The sequence below is a fragment of the Mustelus asterias genome, chromosome 20 (genome assembly GCF_964213995.1).
Source record: "Mustelus asterias chromosome 20, sMusAst1.hap1.1, whole genome shotgun sequence".
Classification (NCBI taxonomy): domain Eukaryota; kingdom Metazoa; phylum Chordata; class Chondrichthyes; order Carcharhiniformes; family Triakidae; genus Mustelus; species Mustelus asterias.
In genome coordinates this window covers 61,508,278-61,529,064 of record NC_135820.1, presented here as the reverse complement: position 1 = coordinate 61,529,064, position 20,787 = coordinate 61,508,278, and the positions used below count along the sequence as shown (strand labels likewise).

Sequence of the window (20,787 nt, the reverse complement as noted above, 5' to 3'; positions counted from 1 at the left end):
CTTTGGTGGCAGTACAAATCTGTGCTGATTTGTATGCTTTGGTCTTGAATTGATTTATGATGCTGTTCTTTACAATGCTGTTAGCGTTAATTGACAAGGGAATTTTAATGATTTCAGTATTTTTGTTTCCCCTCAGTATTTTGTCCTTCCCTCAATTAAAGGGCTGAATCTATTGCTGCTACTGGGAAGGGAGTGGGGTGGGTGAGGGCAGTGAAACATCAGAGGGGTGATTCTCCCAGCCCGCTGCGCTGCTTTTGTAGTGCACTGGACTGGGAGACTCAAGTGGAGGCCATTTTGCGGGCTGCCCGCTGGGCGCCACGGCTTCCCTGAGTCTCTGGTAGCTGGATTTCTGGCGCCGTCAGCTCCGTGCCAGAAATCGGCGCTGAGCTAAATAAATTTATGTTAATACTTATTTGAATCTATTTTAAATCTCATTCACGGGCTCGGGACTGAATTCTTTGGGCCTGCTAGCACCCTCCCACCAACAGGAGTGGTCACTCCAGCGGGGTTTATTACAGCTCCCCACTTGTGGGAGCTAGCGGCCCATCCCTACTGAAGTGAAGGGGGCCATCGAGACCCCCAAAGGTCAGGGGCCAGGGGTTGTGCAACCTGGACATTGCCAAACTTGGCAGTGCCAGCCTGGCCCCTTGGCACTGCCAAGGGGCAATGTGCAATTGCCCAGCAGCCACTGGGCATCGGGCAGTGCCAAGGGGGTGGGGCCGTATAGGGGACAGGACCTAAAGGGGGCGGGGCCTCTGGGGGAGATGGAGGTGGGGTGGGGGCGGGTTGAGGCTGACCTGGACGTTTCGGGGGGGCCAACGATGCGGGGGGCGCAGGGCTGGTCAGTGATCGGGAGGCCGGCAGCGCGGGATACTGCACATGCGCTGATCACGGCCCTGACAGTTTGGTGCATGCGCAGTGGCCTGCTCAGCGCTATGCTCCCAGCCTCTCCAGCAGGAATAGACCCCACCCACAGCGTGATTCATGTTAGTGCACTATGCAGTGCACAGAGTGTGGGAGGTTCATTTTGAAATTCATGCTGAAGAAACCAGTGCGATTTACTCCAGTGTTTACGTGAATTTGACACTGAAAATTGTTTTTGGAGAGCCTCTGAGTGCCCTGACTACCCTTTCATCTTTATTGAGCAAATTGCTCATTATGTTTTAGTGTTTATTTAGATTGATTTCCATAAAGTTCTGAAATTTATCCTGTAAGAACATATATAGTACTGTACTATTCATTGCTACCATGTTACAAATCCTAATCATGCTCAAATGATGTGTGTGATCATTGTTAATCAGGTTTCCACCGAAACATCTAGTATCTTCTTGACAAGATATTTACCATTCCTCTCTCCCACCAACTGCTGCTCCCCACACCACTTCATGGAATTGCTCCAACCCTAATAGACTACTCAGTTAGCTAACCGAATAGAAATCTGTTGCCTGATTTCAAAAATGGCTTCCTCTGTCCTCTTCCCCATGGCAACTTGGAACACATTAACCATGCATCCTGATAGAAATGCTAATTAGCTATCCCTGATCTCATCTCTCTTTTAATGCAGTTGTACAAGGTTTTGGCAACATCACATCTAACTTATTGTGTACAGTTTGGGTCTCGCTTGTAAAAAGATACAACTGCTTCAGAAGCACTTAAGAGAAGGTTCACTTGACTCATGCCTAGGAAGAAAGGTTGAACAGGTTGGGCCTACATCCATTGGAGATTAGGAGTGGTGATCTTATTGAAACAGAAAATATCTCGAGGAGACTTGACAGAATGGATAAGGGGTAGAAATGGCCTAGTGGTATTATCACTAGGTTATTAATCCAGAAACTCAGCTAATGTTCAGGGGACCCAGGTTCAAATCCCATGGCAGATGGTGGAATTTGAGTTTAATAATAAAAAATATAGGGAATCAAGAATCTACTGATGACCATGTCGGTTGTCAGAAAACCCCATCTTGTTCACTAATGTCCTTTAAGGAAGGAAATCTGCTGTCCTTGCCTGATCTGGTTTACATGTGACTCCAAAGCCACAGCCAGGTGGTTGACACTCAACTGCCCTCAAAGGGCAACTAGGGATGGGCAATAGATGCTGGCCCAGCCAGCAACACCCATGTCCCATGAATGAATAACAAAGTACTTGGAGGATGTTTCCTCTTGAGGGAGGTGGGGGGAGGGGGAGGGGGGGGGGAATTATAACTAGTGGACATAGTTTGAAAATAAGAGGTCTCCCTTTTAAGACTGAGATGAGGCGATTTTTGTTTTTCCTCTCTCATAGGATCGTTAATCTATGGAATTCATTTACCCAAAATGTATTGGTGGCTGGGTCTTTAAGTTCATTCAAGGTTGCGATGGATAGATTTTTCACAAACAAGTGAGTCGAGGAGGGGGGGGGGGGGGGGGGCGGGGGGGGGGGCGCAGATAGGAAGATGGAGCTGAGACCACACCTAGATCAGCCGTGATCTTATTGAATGGCGGAGCAGGCTCGAAGGGACAAATGGCCGAATCCTGCCCCAACATCCTATGTTCCTATCTTCCTTGCATCTTAGAAGTAAATGGACAGTAACTCTGCAACTGCAGCCTTGCCTGGCTGGCCGACATGTGACTCCAGACCCACAGCAATATGGGAGAGTCTTCACTGCCCTCTGATGGCCTAGCAAGCTCAAGTCGAGATGGGCAACAAATGCTGACCTTGACAGTAACACCCACGTCCTATGAAAGAACTTTTTAAAAAGCTGAAGGCAGTGGGTACTGCAAAACCGATGGGCCCTGACACCATTCCAGTAATAGTGCTCAAAACTTGTGCCCCAGAACAGCCATATCCCTAGCCAAGTTGTTCTAGTACAGCTTTAACTTTGGCATCTACTTGTAAATATTGAAAATTGCCCATGTCTGTCCTGTCCACAAAAAAGCAAGACAAATCCAGTCCAGACATCAGCCCACTCTTGATCATCAGTGGGGTGATAGGAAGTTGACAGTTCTAGCAATAACCTGTTCACTTGTGCCCAATTTGGCCTACTCAGTTCCAAAAGAGCTGAGCTCAGGAGGTGAGATAAGAATAAGAACATAAGAACATAAGAAATAGGAGCAGGAGTAGGCCATCTAGCCCCTCGAGCCTGCCCCGCCATTCAATAAGATCATGGCTGATCTGAAGTGAATCAGTTCCACTTACCCGCCCGCTCCCTATAACCCTTAATTCCCCTACCGATCAGAAATCCATCTATCCGTGACTTAAACATATTCACCGAGATAGCCTCCACCACTTTAGTAGGCAGAGAATTCCAGAGATTCACCACCCTCTGAGAGAAGAAGTTCCTCCTCAACTCTGTCCTAAACTGACCCCCCTTTATTTGGAGAGAAATGACTGCCTTTGACTGCCCAAGGCAATATTTGACTCAGTGTTGCATCAAAACTGATGTCAGTGAGAATCAAGGGCAAAATTCTCCTTGAAGTCATACATGGCACAAAAGAAGATGGTTGTGGCTGTTTGGAGATCAATCATCTCAGTCTCCGGTTATCCTACAGGAGTTCCTCAGGGTACTGTCCTAGGTCCAACTGTCTTTACCTGTTTCAATGGCCTTCCTTGCATCATAAGGTCAGAAGTGTTTGCAGATGATTGCACAATGTTCAGCACCATAGGCAACTCCTCAGATGCTGAAGCAGTCCATGTCGATATGCAGCAAGACATGGACAATATTTAGCCTTGGGCAGGAAAGTGGGAAGTAGCATTTGCACAACATCAATGCCAGACACTCTCCATCTCCAACAAGAGAGAATCTAATTACTTCCCCTCAACATTCAAAGGTGCTGCCATCACTGAAACCCCATTATCAACATCCTGGGGATTACCATTGACCTGAAGCTAAACCAAACTAGCCATATAAATACTGTGGCTACAAGAGCAGATCTTAGGCTAGGAATCCCTTGGAAATTAGTTCACCTCCTGGCTCTCCAAAGTCTGTCCACCCTCTACAAGGTGCAAGTCAGGAGAGTAATGGAATGCTCTCCATTGCCTGGATGAGTGCAACTCCAACAACACTCAAGAAGCTTGACACCGTCCAGAACAAAGCAGCCCATTTGATTGGCACTCCATTCACCACCTTCACCATTCAATCGACACATTGTGTGTACCATTTACAGGGCGTGGCACGGTGGCACAGTGGTTAGCACTGCTGCCTCACAGTGCCAGGGATCTGGGTTCGATTCCCTGCTTGGGTCACTATCTGTGGAGTTTGCACATTCTCCCCGTGTCTGCGTGGATTTCTTCCGGTTGCTCTGGTTTCCTCCCACAGTCTGAAAGACGTGCTGGTTAGGTGCGTTTACCCGAAAAGGCACTGGACTGTGGAGACTAGGGGAGTTTCACAGTAACTTCATTGCAGTGTAGTGTAAGCCTTAGTTGTGACTAATAAATAAACTTTAAAAAAAAAGATGCACAGCAGCAACTCACCAAGGCTTGTGACTTCTACTAAGTAGAAGAACAAGGGCAGCAGATGGATAGGAACACCACCAACTGCAAGTTTCCCTCCAAGCCACTCACCATCCTGACTTGAAAATATGTCGCCGTTCCCTCACTGTTTTTGGGTCAAAATCTTGGGACTTGCTTCCTAACAGCACTCTGGGTGTACCAATACACATGGATTGCAGCGGTTACCACCACCTTCCTGAGGGCAGTTAGGGGTGGGCAACAATTTCCACATACCACGAACAAACAAAGAAAAGGGAGTGGTTAGCAAATAGGATTTGGAAAACGTTTGTGCATTTTCATTTAATTGAGTTTTTCGTTTATCTACTGATCCTTCTGCTCACCGTTAACTTTCATCTTGAGACGATGAGGGAGGGATATTGGTTACGGAGAGAATCTGTGCTTCTCCATCACTATGTCCTAGCTTTTCTTCTCCATGTTGAGGGACCCAATTCTATTGTTGGGGCTTAGTAGCCATCCACCTTAATGGCTGCTGGCATGTGTCCTAATTAAGGTGGGAGCGAAGGGCTCCCAGTTTCTTTATAACTGCTCGTGACGAAATCAGAGTGAAGTGCCTTTCTGGAACCACTAATGCAGCAGGCCACGCCTTTTATGACCTGAGAATATCTCAAATTATTTTATAATCAATGAAGTACTTTTAAGTTTCGTCATTATTATAATATGCCACTGTGCTGCCCCATCCTGTCAGGTTTGGCACCTGCCTTGTAAAGGTGTGGCTGGGGGATCCCTCATTATCAGGCTGATGAAATGTTGCAGACTTTAAATATTAACTCTGTTAATCCGTCCACTGCTGACTATTTCCAGAATTTTCTGTTCTCATTTTCCATTTCCAGCTAGAATGTAGGAATGCATCAGCTGATAAAGAACTCGAGAATTACATTATCTGCATTTTTTTTTATTTGATTCAATAGTAAAAATGAAAATTGGAGGGACGGTGAATTAACTGTATAGAATCATACTCAAAATAAGCTGATTTAACCATATCATTTAATCAATATTCACTTTAAGAAGCTCAGCCAGTGCATTCCAGACTTTAACATCTTGTTATGTGAAAAAGCTTTTCCTCATGTTGTTTTTGCTCCTTCTGCAGTTACACTAAATCTGCGCCCTTTCGTCCTCAATCCTTTCATGAAATGGATCTGTTGGTCCATGCTCACACTGCGCATATCCCTCATGATTTTGAATACCTCTATCAAATCACCTCTCAGCCGTCCCTTCAAGGAAAACAGTCCCAACTTCTCCAATCTATCTTCCTGAAACCATTCTTGTGAATCTTTTCTACGCTCTCTCCACTGCCCTCACATCTTTGCTAAAGTGTGGAGCCCAGAACTTGACATAGTGCTCCAGCAGATGTTGAACTACTGTCGAGCAATATAACTTGACCTCCTTACTCTGGCACACTTTTCCTCTATTAATAAAGCCAAAGATATTGTATATTATTTGGAATATTGGGAGCATTTTTGGGCCCCATACCTAAGGAAGGATGTGCTGGCTTTGGAGGGGGTCCAGAGGAGGTTCACAAGAATGACCCCAGGAATGAAGGGTTTGCCATTTGAGGAGTCCGGGCCTATGCTCGACGGAGTTTAGAAGGATGAGGGGGGGATCTAATTGAAACTTCCAGAATACTGAGAGGCCTAGATAGAGTGGACATGGAGAGGATATTTCCACTAGTGGGAGAGACTAGAACTCGAGGGCACAACCTCAGTGAAGGGAGATGAGGAGGAACGTCTTCAGCCAGAGGGTGGTGAAACTGTGGAACTCGTTGCCACAGAGGGCTGTGGAGGCCAGGCCATTGAGTGTCTTTAAGACAGAGATTGAAAGGTTCTTGATCAATAAGCGGATCAAGGGTTACGGGGAGAAGGCAGGAGAATGGGGATGAGAATCATATCAGCCATAATTGATTGGCAGAGCAGCCTCGATGGGCCGAATGGTGTAATTCTGCTCCTATATCTTATGGTGTGCTTTAGTAAGCATTCTCTCAACCTGCCCTGCTGCCTTCACATGTATAGCCAAGTCCCTCTGCTCCTGCTCATTTAGAATTGTTCCCTTTATTATCTATTGTCACACCATGATCTTCCTACCAAAATGAATCAATTGAATTTGTCTGCATGGAACGTCATCTGCCACTTGTTCACCCTGCACCCCCAATCCACCAACTTGCCTATGTCCTTTTGAAGTTTCTACACCAACCTCTTCACTATTCGCAATGCTTCCAAGTTTCATATTATTTGCAAATTATGAATTGTACCCTGTGTACTAAGGTCTAGATAATTAATAAAGTTGTATAAGTAATTTGTGTAAGTACTTCTGGCTAAAATATGTATTTCTTTTTCTGTGCACATTAGGAGGGAGTCCAGCCCTTCAATCATGAACCAGATGCAGTCACAGCATTTCCAACAGCAGCTGTCTTCAGATTGCTCTTGTTCTCAGGATTCATTAGACAACATGTCACTGGATGACTTCTGGACTGAAGTAGAGAACATAAAGGAAAGCCGTGGGACTGAGTGCGATGAAAATGCCGATGTGAAAGCAACAGATGGTAAGCCACAAGAAAGTCAAGGCATATAATTTATCAAATTTAAGTACAAACTGTTGCAGTGCAATTCTGTGCATAACAGTAATGTTGTTTGCACCAGGTAGTTGACTTGTCCAGTGGTTAGTCTAGTAACAGTCCTTTTATATCTGATATCTGTGAGATACTTGCAGAAGATGTGATTAATTGAACGTACAGTAGTAAAACAAGGTGGCACAGTGGTTAGCACTGCTGCCTCACAGCACCAGGGACCCCGGTTCGATTCCCAGCTTGGGTCACTGTGCGGAGTCTGCACGTTCTTCTGCATGAGTGTGCTCCGGTTTCCTCCCACAGTCCGAAAGATGGCCTGGTTAGGTGTATTGGCCATGCTAAATTCTCCCTCAGTGTACCTGAACATGTGCGAGAGTGTGGCAACTAGGGGACCTTTACAGTAACTTCATTGCAGTGTTAATGTAAACCTACTTGTGACACTAAAAAAGCTTTAACTTTAAAGCACAAATGGGACTTGTAGCATAATGAGAATCCTTTGCATTTCATTGAGAATTATGAGGTTTGGAAGTAGACTCACGGAGGATTATTTTCTCATGGACCTGAATTCTGAATAGATTTCTGCAAAATTCCTGCATATCTTCAGTAGGGGATGAGTTCCATCTTACACAAGGTCCCAACCCTGACCCGAAGCAATTTTCTCAGTTCAAGCTGTTTCGTATTTATAGATAGATAGATTCCCTGATATCTATGAAGAAACTTTCTTGTCGAGGTGAGGGTCAGACAATGGCTGTAGAACATTTTGAAGCTAAAACAGGAAATGTTCTAAATATTCAGCAGGTCAGGCAGAATCTGAGGAGAGAAAAGAGAGTTAAGGTCTCAGGTCTGTAACTCTCATCAGGACAATTTGAAGGACTATTTCATAATTCCAAATATTTAATCAGCAGTTTCTGATTCCAAAATTAAATCCAGGGAAATAGTTTTAATTGTATATGTCCTCTGTCTAACCTTTGAACAGTTTATCTTGCAGCTCATAGAAGCGCGATGGAATCTGTGAAGAAAGCTTATATTATTTGAGACAACTCTTAATTAAAAATGGAAAAGTGAAATGGGAAACTAAGAAAGGAGAATGACCCAGCTGCTAAGGAAACTAAGAATAAACTGAGAATTGGAAATCAAAACTCCTGGTGAAATGATAAAAAAGGGGACAGAGACATCAGCGCTCAATAGTGAAATTTGATGAGTCCAGTGGTGCAGCACAGGCACACTGAATCAGACAAAAGGTTAAACCCAGAAGCAAATGCACAATTGCTGCAGCTGTTACTTGAAGACAATATTGGTAGATTTACACCACCCAGACTGAGTTGAGAATGCTCTGCTCGGTTGATGTGTGTGATTTTTACTGAAGATTGTGCCCATAGAACTTGGGCTGGTTGTGCACTGCAGTCGGTTGAGGATTTGACTATCTCCTAGAAGGAGATGAGCTGAAATTCTTTGCGAGGAGGACAGAGTTTTAAAGGATTTTATGACTGGGTTTGATAACCTATACTTTGAGTAAACTGCTGAGACAATTTATAAAATCTGTTTCAGTTGTATCTTCTATTTAATGTATAACTTATATTTTATAATCAATCACAAGTTTAACTTACGTTAGTTCTAGGTTTTAGAGTTTGGGTGTTTAGCTAAGATAGTTTTAGTGTTTGCTTTGTTTGGCTCTTGTACAGTAAGAATTCTTCTGCTTCAAGCCATGATATCTTGTGGTATAATTGTTTCAGTAAATAACTTAGGATTTCCTCACGGTAGTGTCCTAGACCCAGCCATCTTCAGCTGCTTCATCAATGACCTCACTTCCATCATAAGTTCAAAAGTGGGGATGCAATGTTCAGCACCATTCACGACTCCTCAGATTATGAAGCAGCCCATGTATAAATGCAGCAAGACCTGCATAATATCAGGCTTGGGCAGACTAGTAGCAAGTAACATTTGTGCCATATACATCTCCAACAAGAGAGAATCTAACCATTTTGTCTTGACATTACCATCACTGGGTCCTTCACCATCAACTCAAGGAGCTTGACACCATCCAGAGCAAAGCAGCCCACTTGATTGTCACCCCTTCCATAAACATTCACTCCTTGCTTCACTGATGCACAGTGGCAGCTGTGTGTACCTTCCTGTGCATTGGAACTCACCAAGGCTCCATAGGCAGCGCCTTCTAAACTCATGACTACTACCATCTTAAAGGACAAGGACAGCAAATAGCTGAGAATACCATCACCTAGAAGTTTCCCTCCAAGCCACTCACCATCCTGACTTGGAAGTATGCTGCCATTCCTTCAGTGTCGCTGAGTCAAAATCCTGGAAGTCCCTCCCTAACAGTACTGTGGATGTACCTACACCACAGGGATCTCAGTGGTACAAGAAGGCAGCTCACCACCACCACCACCTAGAGACCAAATAGAGACAGACACACTAAATGCTTTCCTAGCCAGCGACATCCACTTCTGGTAAACGAATACAAAAACAAAATTTGAATTTCTTCTTTCTTTTAAAAGATTGTTACAGGTCTGGTCTAGGGATTGTAACAAAATGAATAGCTTGGAAATGACTATGAATGATGCTATTACATGAATGATTGATTAATAGACCCATATCCAATTTCCTTCGCTGCTATTTTAATGGGTTCATAATATATGGGTTAAAAATGGCAAGAGGAATTTACCATGAAGGTTTAAAGATTTGTCTGATAATGGGATTCATCGTAATTTTCAGGCTAACTTGCTGTCATCACTGAAGAAAATCTGTCATCTTTTTGCAGGTTCAGACAAACGTATTTACATAACTATTAGTTTTGATAATATAGGCCTGGATTTCTGAGATTTTGTGTGGCACTGTGCAAACTAATTCAAAGCAACTGTAATGATGTGCTAAATGTCTTACACATTGCTCTTATGGCATTAGTGTGAAGTAGTCCACTGAGGCTACAACTATAATATAAATGCAAGCTAACACCAGAGTCAGAACCCAACTGGATACTAATGTGAAGCAGACCATGGAGGGAATCATATCTCATTTTGTTCAGTCAGCTCCTAATTTTAGATTTCTACCCAACGAGTGTAGGATTGCTGCAAATCGTTCTATACTAAAGCTAAACTTCTGATTTAAATACACCCTTAGGATCTGTGACATAACATATCCAAGTCAAACCTTAGTTAAAATACCCAAAGTTAAAGTTTATTTATTAGTCACAAGTAAGGCTTTCATTAACACTGCAATGAAGTTACTGTGAAATTCCCCTAGTTGCCACAGTCTGGCGTCTGTTTGGGTCAATGCACCCAACCAGCACGTCTTTCAGAACGTGGGAGGAAACTGGAGCACCCGGAGGAAATCCACGCAGACACGGAGAGAATGTGCAGACTCCGCACAGACAGTGACCCAAGCCAGGAATCAAACCTGGGTCCTTGGTGCTGTGAAGCAGCAGTGCTAACCAATGTGTCACTGTGCCGCATTAATATGTAATCAAAATTGCCTATGAAGAATGGCTGAATTTATCGAGGTGTTATAGTGATTGATGGAAATAGCAATGATAAATCCTTTATGCTGCAAATCCTAGTTAGCTATAGTGGAGGCAATGGCCTTGTGATATTATCGCTGCATTATTAATCCAGAAACTCAGCTAATGTTCTGGGTTCGAATCCCGCCACGGAAGGTGGTGGAATTTGAATTCAAATCAAAAATATCTGGAATTAAGAATCTACTGATGACTATGAAACCATTGTTGATTGTCAGAAAAACCTATCTAGTCCACTAATGTCCTTTAGGGAAGGAAATCTGCCAGCCTTACCTGGTCTGGCCTACATGTGACTCCTGAGCCACAGCAATGTGGTTGACCCTCAACTGCCCTCAAGGGCAGTGAGAGATGGGCAATAAATGCTGGCCAGCCAGCAATGCCCATGTCCCACGAATCAATTAAAAAAAATAAATTTATGTGTGACAAGCAGAAAGTTTAAGGTCAGTCAAGTGTAGGTTAGATTATGAATCATATTTTCTACCTTCCTGATGCCATGATCAAAAATCTATTGCTATGGAGGTGATCCAATTTGAGGTGTTTCAAACGACAAAGGGATTTAATAGGAGAGAGAAACATTTCCCCCGATGAGGGAATCCAGATCAAGATGGTGTGATGCTACATCTAGAGCAAGGCCATACAGGAGTGAAATCAAGATTCACTTTTTCTCAGAATTTGTGCTGCAACATTTCCTGCCCAGTCACAGTCTCTCTTAGACTTTCATTAAAATGAACAATTTCCCTTGACACAGACAAACAATAAAGTTCAAGTTACCCATTCTTGGCTCTGTGCAGACCTTAACCAACTGCATGTTCTTGTATCTGGCCTATCTAGAGTTTCCTCTGCAAAACACTCTCCTGACAAATCAGTAAATGGTGAAGATATATCATCAGGAAATTTCAGTAAATGCGATGCCCAAAGTTCATGAAGTTAGAGGAGAATTGTTTGTAATATTTAATTTAAGGACACTTTTTGCTAAAATCAATTAAAAAAGTAATTTGAAAGTTTTTTTTAAAAGAAAAAGCTCGTTACTGGGAGTCTTGAACCCATTATCTTTGCATTGAGAATTTCAATTTATCACTGAGCTAAGTGGCGACGTAGGAATTCCACACAAAGACATAACATAAATTGAAACAGTTCACTTTCAAGGGTGGGGAGGGGGCCTGGGTGGGATAGTCTGCCAGAGAGTCAGTGCAGACCCGATGGGCCAAATGGTCTGTTCTGCACTATAGGGATTCTATGGTTGAACAAGGACAAGCTCGTAGGTGCCCGAATGGTGTAACTTACAAGAAGTGGATGGAGTGCAGAACAAACTGGCTGGAGCGTCGATATACTGAACTCCTGAGTCCAACCTGAAAGGTGGCACGAAGAGTCACGCATGATCCAGTGGCTGCAGTGTGGGCCCAGTGCACATTGCGCAACTGTTGCTGATGCATTTCCAGTCAGCAACAGGAGTTAGTTACTGTGCTCTCCAAAACTGGTCACGGAAATGGCTACGGATGCTGGGTCAGCAAACATTTTCAAGAGTGGGATCAATAAATCTTTGTCAGTGTATCAGGGATTATAGAAGAATGGCAAGTAAATGGGGTTGAGGTACAGTGGAGCCATGATCAAATTGAATGTTGGAACAGACTGGAGGTCTTACTGCAGTTCCTGTTAAGAATACAAAAGATGCATTTTGCTTTGGTTATGGGCTCTTTGTGATCAGCTTTGAATTTATTATTCATTGACAATCAATCGAGTAGTTGACTTTGATGACGATACAGATTGTCCTGGAGTGCGATGGAATGCCCTCCACTTGTCTGGTTGAATGCAGCTCTAACAACACTCAAGAAGCTCAACAACACCCACAAGAAACCAGCCCGCTTGATTGGCAATCCATTTGTACCTTCGACATTCATTCTCCCCTCCATCACTGATGCTCAGTGGCGGCAGAGTGTACCATATACAAGATCCACTGTAGCAAACCCATCAAGGCTCCTTCAACAGCATCTTCCAAACCTTCAACCTCTAACCACCTAGAAGGACAAGGGCGGCAGATAGATGGAAACATGAAAAACATCTGCTGTCTGTCCAAGCACGTAACCCTGAATCTGAACTATATTGCCATTCCTTCACTGCACCTGGAACTCCCTTCTGAACAGCACTGCGGCATTACAAAACCAAGTGGCCTTCAGCTGTTCAAAAAGGTGGCTCACCACCACCTTCTCGAGGTCACTTGCCTCTTAGTGTCCGAAATGTGTCCGTTTATGATAAATTAATGAGGTTAAAGGGATAGGGTGGGGAGAGGGCCTGGGTGGGATATACTGCCAGAGAGTCGGTACAGCCCCGATGGGCCGAATGGCCTGTTCTGCACTGTAGGGATTCTATGATTCTATGATGTCAATTGGAGATGGACGACAAATGCTGACCTTGTCAATGGCACTCGCATCCCACTGAAGAATTTTATTTAAAAAACTGTTGTAATGGTGTTTTGTTTTGTTCTTTTAATGATCCCGGAGAATGTTAAATAAGAGGCTGAATTATAGTCTCTAAATGTTAGAATGGTTTATTGCAAAAGAGTAAACTATGCAAGAGAAATAAAAGCAATGAGTCTCTCCGCCTGCTGTCCATTGGGGACCCCAGTAATGGCGGCTGGTCCGGAGCTCAAGAGGTCCTGGCACCGTTCATGATCCCAGTCTGAGGTGAACACAAGCTTGGAAAAAGATGTACAAAGATAGGAAGGTCAGATTATTGTAGTGGAGCTGCATCTTTAGGTTCTTACAGCATGGATTTGGTGAGTTGACTGGCGAATATGTTAACTCTTTACTTTTGTATATAAATGGGTAGATTCTCATGACTGAATACTGGGCGTAGCCAATATTGACTTGAAAAGTGTAATCAAATGTTAAAGCTGAATGTGACTTTTTATGCCTGTAGATGGAGAAGTGGAGGCTGATTGGCTTCAGGATGCTGGGCTCTCCACTCTCATCAAGGAAGGCAGCAGAGATGACGATGAAGTGGTCCTGCTCTCTACTCTAACTCGCACACAGTCTGCAGCTGTACAGCGCCGAGTGGACAACTATACTCTGTCTATGCGGATAAAGAGCAAGCAGTCGGTACGAGATGTCAGAGATGTCTTTGCAGGACCGAAATTTTCAGTAAGTGTAAACCGACTATAATAACCAAATAACATGATGTGAAAGCCTATTTAAAAGCTCCCAAGACCCTAATTTTAGCTTTCCCCATGTCTGATTAGGGTGGGTCAAGTAGGGGTTTAACTTATCAGCAAAGTGGTATTTGCCTTGCTTGCATCTTGCACCATTTTAAGTCTTTTTAATATTGAAGACCTTCACCCTGGGAGGCAGGGATCTAATTCAAATACAACATTTGTTGTCCAGTGACATTGTTTGGGTCGTACACAAGTTTATTGCATGATTGAGGGTTTGATGACTACTGCTGGCCCCACATACCAAACATGGGGTTGGTCCCTGACCCTACCTGATATGGAGCCTGCCCAGTGGAAGAACAGCTGCCCTGTTGAAATTTAATAGTCAATTGCCCATTACCAGGATGGTGGTGGGGTTTCCACCCCTCGGGGACAGGAAGTCATATATCAGAGGCCTGGGGCTCTGTAATTCTAGCAACGCCAGGTGGGAGTGGTGGGATGACAGCCAATCCCCAAAGGAGATTGTCGCTGGAACCAGGCAATCTAAGTTGGGGCTGGCTGGAGTCAGCCTGGCACGCCCTAGTGAGAGGGGTGGGGGCTGAGTTTGAGAGTAAATAGATAAGTGTGATAGTGGCGGGGAGTCGGGGGGAGGTCCTTGATGGGCACAGAAGACCCGCAAAGGAGGTCCTCTCTCCCTGCTGGATGCTAGCCTGCACAACTAAAGCTGCCGGACCCCTCCTTGTGGGTAAAACAGTGGCAAGGGTGGGATGAGGCCCTTTAGTGATCATTAATGAGTCATTTCAGGGCCGGAGTGGACCCAAGCCCCGATGGGTCACTCAATTTCTCCATTTCATATAGGTCGGGGGCAGAAAGATCGTCCACTTGATTGTACAAAAACCGCCTCCACCTGGCAGCGGAGAATTAAAATCCAGCCCTTGGTCCTTGGTGTCATGCAGAAGCAGGCAAAGAGGCCATTAAATTAAAATGTTATTGTATTTTTATGGGGCAGGCAGAGCAAAAAAACTTTGGAGTGTCTCATGGCCTGGGCTTTTTTCCACATTCTTGATGATCATTTTTTCCCCTCAACACCCCAATGTCAAGTCTATTAGGGAATAATGCTATGGGTGCCCAGTGGCAGCCTCTTTCTGATCGTTTTTTGCATCCCTCAAGCTCCTCATTGCCAGCTTCAAACAGGATTTGCAACTAGATTATCATAATTTCAAATGGCTAAGGCCTTATGTTGGTGAGCCTGAGCGAACCTGTCACCCCAACTCTGAGATATCCCCTCACCCCACCACTAAACCCTTGTCCCATGTTACAACCAGGTGTTTCCTATTAATTAAGGTCCACCATATAATATGGTGGCAACAGGCTTCCACTATCTTTTCTTGGTGGAGGTTTTCTCTGGTGCTCCAAAAGGATATCAGGAAAATCTTAGGAGATTCCAGATCAGTAGTTACAGTGACAATGTTACAAGTAAATTCTTCATGGTTGTGGAATACTCTGCTCTACCTAGTGAGGTTCTGCACCAAAGATGAAACTCTCAAAATTTCCCCTTTAATAGTTGTGTTGTCAGATGGAGAATGGTTATTTGGATGAGCTACTCTCTCTGGAATGGTATCCTAACCACTGCCATCAGCAAAGCAGGAACAAAATTAGCTGAAAGAGGCTTGTAGGCACATTTGACACAATTACTGCTCAGCTTCCACAGTGTAAGGACCTGCAGCCACTCAGTCACTAATACTTCCCAGTTGTTACTGAGTTAGCTGACCTGAGCTGGAATTGGAGGTTTACGGTTGGACTCTCTGCTTCCAGGTTGGAATGGAAAAGTTAGCTCCTGCTCTAGCTCTTGATTTCTATCATTGATCTCTGTTAGAAAGTGAGGTGATTGAGGACAGGAACAAGTTTGGCCTCATACTGTTCAGAGTCACATCTGGGTAACACTTGTGCGCAGATTGTATGTGCTCCGCATCTGACATAGACCATCACAAGACAAGAACATAGGTCAAAAATGAAGCTCTGACAATGGGCAGAATCTCTGCTCTACCTCGTGAGGTTCTGCACCAAAGATGAAACATCTCAAAATAAACACTTTAATAGTTGTGTTGTCAGATGGAGAATGGTTATTTGGGTGAGCTACTCTCTCTGGAATGGTATCCTAACCACTGCCATCAGCAAAGCAGGAACAAAATTAGCTGAAAGAGGCTTGTGGGAATGTCCAAAAACCAATAATGGAAGTAGAAAGAAAGAACTATTGCCTCTATGTAAGTACCTGGCTTTGATGCGTGCCAGGGATTGAAGTGTAATTTGGCATTTGTTTTATCTTCCTGCGGCTGGGTAAGTGACTTTGGACTTCTGGACCTGATCTTCACCAAGCTCATGGTCTACAGGGCTGCACTGCTACCTAATTTATCATAGAGACGAGAGGATCAGCGACCACACAACAGGCGAGATTCTCTGGCCTTCCAGCGACATGTTTCCCGCCAGTGGGAGGTGGCTCATTGTTTACTAGCGGCAGGATTCTCTGGTCCCACTGCTGTCAGTGGGAATGCCCATTGACGTCACCCCATGTGGGCAGGAAACCCATGGGGAGGGCATTGCGCTGCTGGTGGTACCGGAAAATTCCGCTGGCATGAGCGGCCAGAGAATTCCCGCCAATATATTTCGGACAAATAGACACATATTTCAGCAGTACTATCATGACTGGTTATTAAGCAACAAAAGTTATATTTATCAAATCAAGGCAATTTGGTATCCTAGTTCAAATGGCTTCCCATTGACTCCAGTTGCTATGAACAGCTTGTGACTCCTGTTCTTCTTTCCTCTCCTTAAGTCGTCTTGAAATTTCTGGACTGAACTTCTGCAAGTTCATTGCAGCCTGGGCCTCTTCCTGAGCTGTGGTGTTCTGACCTTGCTAACCGTCAATGCTTACATTAACTGTAATTGTGATGACGACCCATGATCGTCACACGTCATAGTCATGATCTAAATAGCATATCCTTAACACATAAACAATCCTTCCATGCATGTGGTACTAATTAACTCACGCCTGAGACATTGCAAATTAACCCTTCACCTGCCAGGAAATCATACAAAAATTCACATAAAAAGGAATTCATAACACGCAAAAAGTATAAAAGATACATTAATTATAATACGGTTCTCATTGCCTGTGCTGACTCGGGGTCAAACCAGGCTTGACCCGAACTCCGTATAGCTCAGTTTCTGATTGCCTTAACTAACTCAACCAAAACGGAAATTAGCTGCCCTGGGTTGGTGACCCAGAAATTGTGTTCCTGGCTGCAGAAATTTTTGTAGTTATCAAAAATAGGAAGTTTGATCTGATATGTATTTCCCCGTGTGTAATTTGGTATGTTAAGCAGCCAAGCTGTTGCGGTTGATACTTACTGCACGCTCATACTTCAAGAATAGATTCTGCAAGAAAGGTGACAAGGTTCTGTAACTCTTGAACATTATAATTTCAGGTAGATCAGCAGAGGTCTCTGCCTTAAATACATTGCGAAATGATTGGCAGGCGTACGCAATGCACTTTTACAGCAGTTTAAATATTTTGTACGTGCTTTACTCACAGCACGTATTAAGCACAATGCTTTAGTAGTTTTGTTCATTTGCATCAAAGTTCCAATATCTTTTCTGGACTGTGGTCCTTCCAGGAAATGCAGGATAACCAAAGTCCAGTAATTGACGCATTGCAACCCGATCAGCAACTTGAGCATTTGCTGCCAAATGACGAGAAAAGAGAAGGTACGTCTCAACTTCATTTAACCGAAAGTTTGTCTGGAAGGGAGGGATGGCGTAAGCAGGAAGAATTTATTAACTTTAAAGTTGCACAGCATTTTTCTTATTGATGGAAAAAGACAAGTTGAGTTAGACTTGGACCTTTTATGTTATGAAGGGAAGTATTGCTGATGTCATTTAATTTTTTCGGATTTCATTGCAGTTGAGCAGATGTTATAATTTCTCTGAAGGCCGTTGCCAAAACCATTATTGCTTTCCCAGAATGAAAGTGTAACAGCCACCTGCTAGACACCTTTCATTTATTCTCTGCAGGGTGGCACAGTGGTTAGCACTGTTGCCTCACAACATCAGGAACCTGGGTTCGATTCCTGCCTTGGGTGACAGTCTGTGTGGAGTTTGCACATTCGCTCTGTGTCTGCATGACTTTCCTCCGGATGCTCACGTTTCCTCCCACATTCTAAAGATGTGCAGGTCAGGTGGATTGGCCATGCTAAACTGTCCCTTCGTCTCCCATGATATGTAATTTAGGGAGATTAGCAGGGTAAATATGTGAGGTTACAGGGATAGGGCCTGGGTGGATTGCTCTATCAGCGAATTGGTGCAGATCCGATGGGCTGAATGGTTTCCTTCTGCAATGTAGGGATTCAATGATTATTTATTCCCCTCTTTCAAGAATGTTGGGGATGTGGCAGGGTTTGGTGGAGGGGGGGGAGATGCTAATTATTTTACTTTGTGCCTTTCTGTTAGGTGCAGTTAGGACTTCAACAGGTTGGGGAATTGTCAGTCCAAATGCGCTGTACATTGAATATTTCTTCATTGAGACTCGATTCAGTTCATTACTATTTAACATCACTTATTAATTAATGTTGAGTGCTTTGCTCTGGGCTAACATTGTCTTGTATGTTTTTATTTTTGTTGGTGATTTTATAATTTTTCTTTATATGATATAAATATAAGGATAGATTTTATAACTTTTCGCTTCTATGCAACAGAAATACATATTGAGAATTCGAACATGGAAACCAACGCACTCTACATTATTCTTTTTCTGTCAAAATTGATTTCCACTTGTGCATTTCTGCCATATTTAGCTTTGCTAGCTATTCGTTTGTCAAAATTGTTTGAGATATTTGCCAATATTCTACCGCCCCACCTACCACGGAGCCATAGCAGGCGAGGGGTGGACAATGGAAATGTCCATTGACCTCGGGTGGGATTTTCTAGTCTTGGGCCGTAAAATCCCACCAATTTGGGTCAGGTCTTTTAATGCCAATAGTGTGAATGTGGAGGTTTCTGCCATTGTTATACTTTTAAGGCCCATTGGAAGTCCTGGTATAGGCCAAAGTGCTGCCATTACCCAGGAAATTTAAACTGGCTGATCTGTTCTGTGTGGGACCTTCCACAGATATCTCTTGCGCTGATCTCACTGTTGGAGACTTGGGCTAGACATACGCAACTTACCCAATACTTACTCAAGAAATGCTTACACTTTAATCTCATGTATGGCTCAATGATTAACAACATAACTCAGGAAAATTACCATTACCAGAGAAGTGGTATTGAGCAAATTGTTGGGTCTGCAGGCTGACAAATCCCCTGGTCTGGACAGATTTCACCCTAAGGTCATGAAGGAAGTGGCTAATGAGATAGTTAATGCATTGATTTTAATTTTCAAAAATTCCCTAGATTCAGCAATGGTTTCATTAAATTGGAAGATAGCAAATGTAACTCCTTTATTCAAAAAGACAGGGAACCCGAAAGCAGGAAACTGCAGCTAGTTTAACTTCTGTCATGTTAGAAGCCATTATTAAAGATGTTTTGGCAGGGTAGTTGGGGGAAAAAAATCAAGGCAATCAGGCAGAGTCAACATGGTTTTGTGAAAAATAAATCTTATTTAACCAATTTATTGGAGTTCTTTGTGGATAAAGGGAAACCTGTGGATGTACTGGACTTAGATTTACAGAAGGGACATTTGAAAAGGTGCCACACCAAAGGCTATTGCGTAAGAGAATAACATTTCAGCATGGATTGAAAATTGATTAGCTAACAGGAAACAGAGTTGGCATAAATAGATATTTTTCTAGGCAGGATGTGATAAATGGGGCCTCAACATTTTACAATTTATATAAATGACTTGGATAAAGGGAATGAAGGTATGGTTGCCTACTTTACTGACAACACAAATTAGATAGGGAAGTAAATTGTGAAGAGAACATAAGGAGGCTATAAAGAGGCGTAAGCTAAGTGGGTGGGCAAAGCTCTGGCAAATGGAGTATAATGTGGGCAAATGTGAAATTGTCCATTTTGGTAGGAAGAATAAAAAATAAGTCATTATCCAAATGGTGAGAGATTGCAGAAGTCTGCGGTGTAAAGGAACCAGAGTGTCCTAGTCTTCTTTGACGATCACAGACTGACTGTGTCCACATAAGAAACTCCATGCCATTGATCATTGGTTCTTTGGGTCCTTGCATGGTTGATAAGCCCAATCGTAGAACCGCACCTCCGACTACAAACTTGGCAGATGTTTCCAGGAGGTGGAATTGGTCCTTGGACTCGTGATCGCTGGCATTCTTTTTTCAGGCTCCTTTACTGGACCTCCTCTTACCGTCGGGTATTCTCAAAGAATTGCATTCCTTCAATCAGGAGGTCCCTTTTTTCTGAGCTAGGGTCTCCCAGACATTGATGTCTATGTTGCATTTCTTGAGGTAAGCCTTTAAGGTGTCCTTTGAAGCACTTTTGTCTTCCTCTTTTTGGCTACCTTCCTTGAGCTGGGTGAAGAAGATTTGCTTTGGCAGTCAGGACTCTGGCATTCTAAGTACATGGCCAGCCCAACGGAGTTAATTTTGGATGATCATGGCCTTGATGCTGGAGCTTTTGGCTCCTTCAAGGATGATGATGTTAGTCTGCCTGCCTTCCCAGCTGATGCAGAGCATCCATCTCAGGCAGTGTTGATGGTACCTCTTCAGGGCCTTGAGGTGGCATCTGTGTGTAGTCCAAGTTTCTGAGCCATACAGAAGAATTGGGAGGACAATTGCCTTGTACACGAGGATCTTAGTATCAGCACGGATGCCACAGTCATCAGAGATTCTCAGTCTTCGGTGTCTGAAGGCTTTCCGCAAGAAATGGATACAACGTTCTTTTAGGATGGGAATAGAGGGATACAGTCCCCAGAAGGGTAGGGGATTTTAGTTCAGTCGGGCAGCATGGTCACTGCAGGTTTGGAGTGCTGAAGGGCCTGTTCCTGTGCTGTAATTTTCTTTGTTCTTTGATGTCGGTTTTCCATATCAGTATCAGCCTGAGATGAGA

The 20,787-nt window shown here is 43.7% G+C and overlaps 1 protein-coding gene across 5 annotated transcripts in view; it reads left to right on the top strand.

The window, feature by feature from the left end:
- Positions 1 to 20,787, top strand: part of arhgap40 (Rho GTPase activating protein 40) — a 125,215-nt gene that overhangs the window by 74,009 nt on the left and 30,419 nt on the right. For all 5 annotated transcript variants that reach the window (XM_078236653.1, XM_078236652.1, XM_078236649.1 and 2 more), the window contains exons 2-4: positions 6,831 to 7,024; positions 13,494 to 13,714; positions 17,397 to 17,487. In XM_078236653.1, coding sequence (XP_078092779.1) covers positions 6,853 to 7,024; positions 13,494 to 13,714; positions 17,397 to 17,487 — 484 coding nt within the window. In that variant the 5' untranslated portion in view covers positions 6,831 to 6,852. The remainder of the gene's footprint in view (positions 1 to 6,830; positions 7,025 to 13,493; positions 13,715 to 17,396; positions 17,488 to 20,787) is intronic.